General features: G+C 44.7%; 1 protein-coding gene across 2 annotated transcripts in view; it reads right to left on the reverse strand.

Moving 5' to 3' along the window:
- The window catches only part of LOC106608081 (MAM domain-containing glycosylphosphatidylinositol anchor protein 2), a 398,494-nt gene that overhangs the window by 59,475 nt on the left and 329,562 nt on the right, over positions 1-9,457 (reverse strand). For both annotated transcript variants that reach the window (XM_014205777.2, XM_014205779.2), the window contains exon 12: positions 6,813-6,990. In XM_014205777.2, the coding sequence (XP_014061252.2) occupies positions 6,813-6,990 (178 nt within the window). The remainder of the gene's footprint in view (positions 1-6,812; positions 6,991-9,457) is intronic.

The raw sequence follows: 9,457 nt of genomic DNA on the forward strand, positions 1-9,457 counted from the left end.
AGAGGAGAGAAGAGGAAAGAAGAAGAGAAGAGACGAGGAGATGAAGGGAAGGGAAGATAAGAGAGCAGAGGAGAGGAGAGAAAAATAAAAGATAGGAGAGGAGGGGAGAGGAGATGAGAGAATGAAAGCAAGAAGGACATTTTTGTCCTTTATGGAAGGTTTCACACATCATCTTGCAAGTGTCTAATGGATATTACTCTTCTTCTATATACTCTTTGTTGTAGTCCAAAGAGTTGTTTGACCAAGGCCCTCTTTACAGTGGTTTGTTATGAAGTTATTCTGTGACTGAGCATGGCTGTAGCAAGACTAGACAGATCTACAACGTCCCCTCATGATGAAGGACAAGAGCCCTGAACCTACGCTGCACTACACTATAGGCTACTTCCTATACAGTACACACTCAATGTACTCTTTCTACAGATAGAGGAGACACTGCAGGAACCGAACAAGCCTCTGTTGGCTAAATCAGGGTCACAGAGTGTTTCTTGGTAGTCTTTAACAAATCTACGTTGAAACTAAAGTATACACATCACAGACATGGTTATGGTCTTAAATAAAGTAGACACCTGTACCATGTCATAGACTTGAAATGTATTACATTTTGAGTTTTCATCCCAATATTACACTTTCTATACATCACAGAAGACTGAAATATAACAAAACCATTTGACATAAACAGCAGATGTTTATTAATTATGGAATTATGATTTTATTTGTAATAATATTCCACCCTTCAGGCCACTAGAGGGCGATTTGGTCAATTGACTGCAGGACAGGACTAAACAATACACCCAGAGAGAGGAAAACAACTGCCAGGCTCACCACAATATTTGGACAGGCTCTTTCTAAAGGAACCACTTCTAGGTGAGTCACTGTGGGTGTGTCTGTTGTCCTAACAGCTGCTGCCGGTCAATAGCAGAAGCATGAAAACTGGTGTCTTTGTGCTTGTGTATTGAGAAATCCAACAGTCAACCATGATGTTTTTCCTATAACGAGGACAGACACAAATCAATTCTAAAGGTAAAATAACTGTTGCAGCCTTGTAGCAGTCCCACTCATTCAAACACATTGACTTGTGAGGTTGAATAGTTTAAAGCATACTGCAGGGTTCCCCAACTGGTGACCCGCAGGTTTTATTTGCCCCCCCCACCCCAAGTTTTCTGAGCAAAGTAATAATAATAAAAACATTTGTCATTGTTGGACATAAAACATTGTAAAAACATCAGGATATCAACTCCAAGGGATTTTAATTTAAGATATCTGTTCCTAAGTATTCCGACACATAATAATAGAAGATAATACCAATATTGGTCAATTTGCAGTCTACAAATGATTTGTTATTATGTTACGGCGTCCCGACCATCTGCTCAAGAAAAGAAATCGGCTCACGGCTGAGTCTAGTTGATGATCCCTGGCATACAGTATGCCTACAGTTTGGAGGAAAAGATTAAGGAGATGTTGCTATAGGCCCTTTTATATTTCCAAGCATATCGATGAGACCGAATCCCATGTCCAAACAGTGTAGTTCCACAGTGCAGCAGAGAAATAAAAGGCTCCACAGAGGGGAATCAACCATTCTGGTTTAGAGAATAGTTTTATGCTTTAGCCGCGGGCCTGGAAACAGATGCTGCTGACTTTTCTGACAGTTCTATTCTTTTATTCTCTAGTGAGCACTCCCAAGCCGAATCTCTCTCCTCTCTTTTTCTCTTTCCTCTCCCAATTTCTCCCTTTCTCTCTCCTGTTCCCCCTCCTCTATCGCTCTCTCCTCTGATTCTCCCTCTTTCCCCATTTCTCTCTCTCTACCATTTTTTGAGGCCTTGCTTATGAAAATATGTTTCATTTGACTGATATTTTACCTGCGGCCTCTGAGTCACACAGCCTTAGTCTAAATGAATGTGTCTATTTCAGTCATATCTTTCCCCCTCTATCCTCTCCACGACACACCCACCCACACCCACTTTATGCCAAGCAGTGCCATTACAAATATATTTTCATCTCTATTTCGTGTAGTAATTGTGTTTTATGACCAGACACAATAGACCGAACTTGACAGTAAGTATTGTCACAGCATGCTTAAATATTATTTGGTCTGAATGTCCAGGTGCAGTAGCAGTTCCTGAACAACAAGTTATGACTGGCCCATCAAAGACATTGTGTTCACTATAGCGTACATTAGACATTTGAGGTGCCTACTGAATATGTTACAGACTGGAAATTGCGTCATACTGTGTTGACTGTGGGCGCTAAAGAGCTCCCAGGCAAGCTGTGAAGACTTAAAACGATCCTCCATTTCTCTATTGTTCCCACACAAATGGTTCAATTAACGAAAGAGGATGAGAGATAGAGTAATTGTAATACTTAGGACTAGGCTAGAGTATAGGAGTGAACTCTTTGCTTGTACGCTTGTAGGTACACTTCTAAGTAATGCCTTCCTCAAACATGACCTTTACAGAGTCAGTATACACTTTATTTAACCTCAATTCTCTTGAACACCATTATATACTCCAAAGCATCTGCCAGGGAGACTAGATGTCTACTAGATGTGTCTGCCAGGGAGACTAGATGTCTACTAGATGTGTCTGCCAGGGAGACTAGATGTCTACTAGATGTGTCTGCCAGGGAGACTAGATGTCTACTAGATGTGTCTGCCAGGGAGACTAGATGTTATTTGATGTGTCTGCCAGGGAGACTAGATGTTTACTAGATGTGTCTGCCAGGGAGACTAGATGTTTACTAGATGTGTCTGCCAGGGAGACTAGATGTTTATTAGATGTGTCTGCCAGGGAGACTAGATGTTTATTAGATGTGTCTGCCAGGGAGACTAGATGTTTATTAGATGTGTCTGCCAGGGAGACTAGATGTTTATTAGATGTGTCTGCCAGGGAGACTAGATGTTTATTAGATGTGTCTGCCAGGGAGACTAGAAATGTGTGAGAAGATATGTGCCAGGGAGATAGATTTTAGAGTGTCTGCCAGGAAATAAGATGTGTCTGCCAGGGAGACTAGATGTTTATTAGATGTGTCTGCCAGGGAGACTAGATGTTTATTAGATGTGTCTGCCAGGGAGACTAGATGTCTACTAGATGTGTCTGCCAGGGAGACTAGATGTCTACTAGATGTGTCTGCCAGGGAGACTAGATGTTTATTAGATGTGTCTGCCAGGGAGACTAGATGTCTACTAGATGTGTCTGCCAGGGAGACTAGATATTTATTAGATGTGTCTGCCAGGGAGACTAGATATTTATTAGATGTGTCTGCCAGTGCATCTTGTTTCCAATCCACCATGTTGGCTGTGATACTAAGTGCTCATTAACAGCCACACACACACACTAGAGTCCGGCTAAGACACACACACAGACACACACACACACACACACACACACACACACACACACACACACACACACACACACACACACACACACACACACACACACACACACACACACACACACACACACACACACACACACACACACACAGAGAGAGAGAGAGAGAGACAGTGACTTCATCTTGGCAGGCTTCCATGTCCACTGGTCCGCTACTGTATTACAAAGCGTTTAATGGCAAGGCTCAAGGTGCCGATAGGCCAGAACAACCCGACCGTTCATAAACCCCACAACCTACAATCCCCGGCCACCGCTTGCTCTCCAAGATTCATATCAATCAAGTTTAAAGGGTTTGGTCTTGGTGAGGGGCCATCTCTTAAAGACTGTGTGATGGCGTGTTCACAGCTCAAACCTGCCAACCGGAATAATCACTGTGAATTACAGAAACACTGCTTGAATCTCGAGGATGGAAATAACTTTGGGATCACATCCCTGTGTCCTTCATTTGAAATCTTTTCTCTTTCTCTTTTCCTCTGTCTTTCACTCTGTTTTTCTCTCTAATTCTATCTGTGTGTGCATCACAGGCTATTACTGTGCTTCAATTTCCAGCTTGTCTCCTGCATCGAGAGAGGCAAGGAGAGGAGAGGAGGACAGAAGATGAAAAAATTACTGAAGAGAGGAGAGAAGAGGAGAGAAGAGAAGAGAGAAGAGGGCAGAAGAGGAAAAGAAGAGAGAAGAGGGCAGAAGAGGAGAGGAGAGGAAAAGAGAAGAGAAGTGAACAGAAGAGGAAAAGGAGAAGAGCAGAGAGGAGAGAAGGGAGAGAAAAAGAGAAGAGGAGAAAATAAAACAAGAGAGGAGAGAAGAGGACAGAAAAGGTAAAAGAGAGGAAAAGAGGAGAGTAGAGCACAGAAGAGGAAAAGAGAAGAGAGGTGAGTACCCATCACTCTGAGCTTCTGAATGGATGAGCTTAACAGCAGCATTGTAAACTGCAGGGCATGCCTCAGCCCAGTCTCTGAACGCAGTGACACAGACAGGAGAGGACTGAATCACACAACTAGCTTATCAGTGACCCCCTCAACTGGAACACACAACTGGCTTACCAGTGACCCCCTCACCTGGGCTAGAGGGAGATAGACAGGTCACATAGCCGTGCTGAATTTTACTCACCGTCAGATTTAGTGATGGTTTGATTATGCCAGGGAGACAGAATGCTCACACACTTTTGGCTGGTATTCTGACCAGGTACTGCAGTTTCTGCCAGGGCAGACATGATATTTCATTCTTTCAGGACAAAAGCAACGTGTAATAGAGAGTCTTTGCTACACTGCCAATGTGTGTGGGACAGGTAGGGGGCCACCTACACATTAAGTCTGTTTTGGAGGGGCTGTTGGAAAGCAAAGACTGAATTTGGATCAGCAAACAGCTGCTGACTTTGTCACAACAGCAGAATCCCAGAGTGTGTCTGTGGGAGATTGGTGACACCGCCATTCTTCATACCACAGCCAGCTTGGGACACTAAGCAGTTTTCACTAACAAACTCAGCAAACCTGCTATCCTCTTCTGTTTGCCCACAAAGGAGGAATTGCTCATCCTGCCATTCTGTCAGACCTAAAAAGCTGTGTAAGCCTACATCATCATCATCATCATCATCACAGAACCCAATGATGAGTTAACTTAATCTTGGTCTACAGGAAATTGGTCTAATGTTGCTCCATAGTCATTATGTTACTTTCCAGCAAACTCAAAAACACTATGAAACATATGGGCTAATTATATTTCCTATCAACTAGTGAACCTCAGGTGGTATAATAACACTGTAATTAACACTAACATAATGACATGTCTTTTTTAATCAGATTCTTGTGCATGTCTCCTCCCTGATGACATGATGTGATGCACTAGGGCAGGGATCATTAACTAGATTCAGCAGAGGGCAACATTTTTCTGGAGCGCATGGTCGGGAGTCTAGAACATAATTACAAATCATTTGTAGACTGCAAATTGACCGCAAGAAGCCCGAACAGATATAATTTGACTAAAACATAATCATTTGAAACCTCCCTTACATTTGTATATGATCACGTCTCTATTATGCATGAGAATACTTGGGAACAGATTTCCTAAATTAAAATCCCTTGGCGCTGATTCCCTGATGTTTTAACAGTCTTTTATGTCCAACAATGATAATTCAACCCTCCACCCCAAAAATATTAATACATATTATTATTTTTTGCTCTGAAAACTTGTGGGAGGGGGGCCTCCCTATTGGAGCAATGGTCTAAGGCACTGCATTGCAGTGGTTGAGGCTTCACTACAGACCCTGGTTTGATCCCGGGCTGTATTGCAGCCGGCTGCGACCGGGAGACCCATGAGTCGGCGCACAATTGGCCCAGAGTCGTCTGGGTTAGGGGAGGGTTTGGCCGACCGGGATGTCCTTGCCCCATCGTGCTCTAGCGACCCCTTGTGGCGGGCCGGGTGCATGCACGCTGACACGATCGCCAGTTGTACGGTGTTTCCTCCAACACATTGGTGAGTCTGGCTTCCGGGTTAAGTGGGAAGTGTGTCAAGAAGCAGTGCGGCTTGGCAGGGTTGTGTTTCGGATGACGCATGGCTCTCAACCTTTGCCTCTCCCGAGTCCGTACGGGAGTTGCAGCAATGGGACAAGACTAACTACTAATTTGATATCACAAAATTGGGGAGAAAAAAAGGGGGGAAAAGAAAACTGAGGGGGGGCAAATAAAACCACCTGTGGGCCAAATTCGGCCAGTGTGCCGCCAGTTGGGGAACCCTGCACTAGGTACATCATATGTCATTACATCACTCAGTTTCTATATTTATTCATTTGGAGAATGCTATACAGTATGAGAGTGATAATGACAGTAGAATGGTAATTACAACAATATTTCCTATGCTAGTCTCACAGTCACGTGAGACATCGCTAGCATACAGCCTATCCACTAGTCTGCTAGCATGTGGGCGTGTAGTAGTGGGAGCTGGTGTCGTCCCTGGCCCATTTCCAGGCCTACACTTCGGTAATTAGCTATTAGTATAGTCACATGCACACGCATGTACACATGCACGCACACGCACACCAGGGCAAGGAGCTGCTCAGAGCTGCAGAAGCAGCAGAAGCTTGGAGAAGCCTAATTACTGTGACTAAACGGTCACGTGGAATTTGACTGCCTTCATGACTCATGACCGCCGGTGTGGCGGTAATACGGTCACCACAACAGCCCTAATAATATATGCCTGATGTTACTACATCCACAATCAAAAAGAAAAACTAGATATACAGTAGGGTTCCCAAAATATCCAGGTTTTCCAGAAATCCCAGGTGGAAGATTCCCAGAATCAGGAGGGAATGAGCAGGAAAACACGAATCCTCAACGAGGATTTCTGGAAAACTTGGGAATTTTCTGAAAGTTATCAGAATTGTGCAACCCTAGACATACAGTACAGAGACTGATCCAATGGTCAACTTACCACTGTAGGTGATGATTCTGATGGTGGAGTCCCCCTCTCCGAAGCGTGTGATGGGGGTGAGGCGCACCTCATAGGCCTCTGGCTTGATAAGCTCTGTCAGGTTGTGTGTGATCAGCTCTCCCTTGGTGATGGTTCCTTCCACAGTGATCTCCTGCTCCCACCAGCGCTGTTGTCCCATCTGGACAGGAGGACACATTACAACAGAGTTAGAATTCGTGAAACTAACACACGCATGCAGGCACGTACACACACGGACACACGGACACACACACACACGGAAAGTAAATAACACTATAATAAGACTCCCACATTTCTGTGTTTCAAACCAGTGTTGCCTTTGTGAATGGAGAAGAAGAGTAAGTCCAGATTGAATAATTGAATAGGAATGAGACTCATGTCATGAATGTAGTTTAGAAACCTTTACAAGACACGACAGGGGGCATGACCAGTAGTGATGCTAACCAATCTATAGTAGATTCTCAACACTTGCCTTTCCCTTCTCATCCTGATCAACATCCTCTCACCAAACATGGTCATCTTTGAAGTTTCCATCTAATCACAGTCCACAATGTTTCTCTATCCATCGCATCACACAGACCGAGCACATGCCTTAAAAGAGACTCCAACTGTAAAGAGAATTTTACATCACATCTTTTTATGTTGCTCTCCCGTGAACCTGCCTTCAGGTGATGATCTAATCTGAATCACCATCATCCTGCTAGTCAGACAATGGCAACGTGACTTTGAACCAGTATGGAATACAAAGAAGCAAAGAGATGGGATCCTGCATTCACTGGGAAGGTATACAACATTAGAGAGAACAAGAGTGAGAGAGTGAGAGTGGGGGAAGAGGAATGGGAAAGAGAGATACAGCGATAGAGGGGAAGCGAGAGAGGGGAAAGAGAAAGAGAGAGAGATAGAAAGGGGAAGAGAGGGGGGAAATGAGAGAGAGTGATATATATATATATACTGCTCAAAAAAATAAAGGGAACACTTAAACAACACAATGTAACTCCAAGTCAATCACACTTCTGTGAAATCAAACTGTCTACTTAGGAAGAAACACTGATTGACAAGAAATTTCACATGCTGTTGTGCAAATGGAATAGACAACAGGTGGAAATTATAGGCAATAAGCAAGACACCCCCAATAAAGGAGTGGTTCAGCAGGTGGTGACCACAGACCACTTCTCAGTTCCTATGCTTCCTGGCTGGTGTTTTGGTCACTTTTGAATGCTGGCGGTGCTTTCACTCTAGTGGTAGCATGAAACGGAGTCTACAACCCACACAAGTGGCTCAGGTAGTGCAGCTCATCCAGGATGGCACATCAATGCGAGCTGTGGCAAGAAGGTTTGCTGTGTCTGTCAGTGTAGTGTCCAGAGCATGGAGGCGCTACCAGGAGACAGGCCAGTACATCAGGAGACATGGAGGAGGCAGCAGCAGGACCGCTACCTCCGCCTTTGTGCAAGGAGGAGCAGGAGGAGCACTGCCAGAGCCCTGCAAAATGACCTCCAGCAGGCCACAAATGTGCATGTGTCTGCTAAAACGGTCAGAAACAGACTCCATGAGGGTGGTATGAGGGCCCGACGTCCACAGGTGGGGGTTGTGCTTACAGCCCAACACTGTGCAGGACGTTTGGCATTTGCCAGAGAACACCAAGATTGGCAAATTCGCCACTGGCGCCCTGTGCTCTTCACAGATGAAAGCAGGTTCACACTGAGCACGTGACAGACATGACAGAGTCTAGAGACGCCGTGGAGAACGTTCTGCTGCCTGCAACATCCTCCAGCATGACCGGTTTGGCGGTGGGTCAGTCATGGTGTGGGGTGGCATTTCTTTGGGGGGCCGCACAGCCCTCCATGTGCTCGCCAGAGGTAGCCTGACTGCCATTAGGTACCGAGATGAGATCCTCAGACCCCTTGTGAGACCATATGCTGGTGCGGTTGGCCCTGGGTTCCTCCTAATGCAAGACAATGCTAGACCTCATGTGACTGGAGTGTGTCAGCAGTTCCTGCAAGAGGAAGGCATTGATGCTATGGACTGGCCCGCCCGTTCCCCAGACCTGAATCCAATTGAGCACATCTGGGACATCATGTCTCGCTCCATCCACCAACGCCACGTTGCACCACAGACTGTCCAGGAGTTGGTGGATGCTTTAGTCCAGGTCTGGGAGGAGATCCCTCAGGAGACCATCCGCCACCTCATCAGGAGCATGCCCAGGCTTTGTAGGGAGGTCATACAGGCACGTGGAGGCCACACACACTACTGAGCCTCATTTTGACTTGTTATAAGGACATTACATCAAAGTTGGATCAGCCTGTAGTGTGGTTTTCCACTTTAATTTTGAGAGTGACTCCAAATCCAGACCTCCATGGGTTGATAAATTGGATTTCCATTGATTATTTTTGTGTGATTTTGTTGTCAGCACATTCAACTATGTAAAGAAAAAAGTATTTAATAAGATTATTTCTTTCATTCAGATCTAGGATGTGTTGTTTAAGTGTTCCCTTTATTTTTTTGAGCAGTATATACACATATATATATACACACACACCTCACTTGCTTTGGCAATGTTAACATATGTTTCCCATGCCAATAAAGCACCTTGAATTGAATATATATATATAGAGAGAGAGAGATACCTA

Source organism: Salmo salar, chromosome ssa06, assembly GCF_905237065.1.
Source record: "Salmo salar chromosome ssa06, Ssal_v3.1, whole genome shotgun sequence".
NCBI classification, from domain to species: Eukaryota; Metazoa; Chordata; class Actinopteri; order Salmoniformes; family Salmonidae; genus Salmo; species Salmo salar.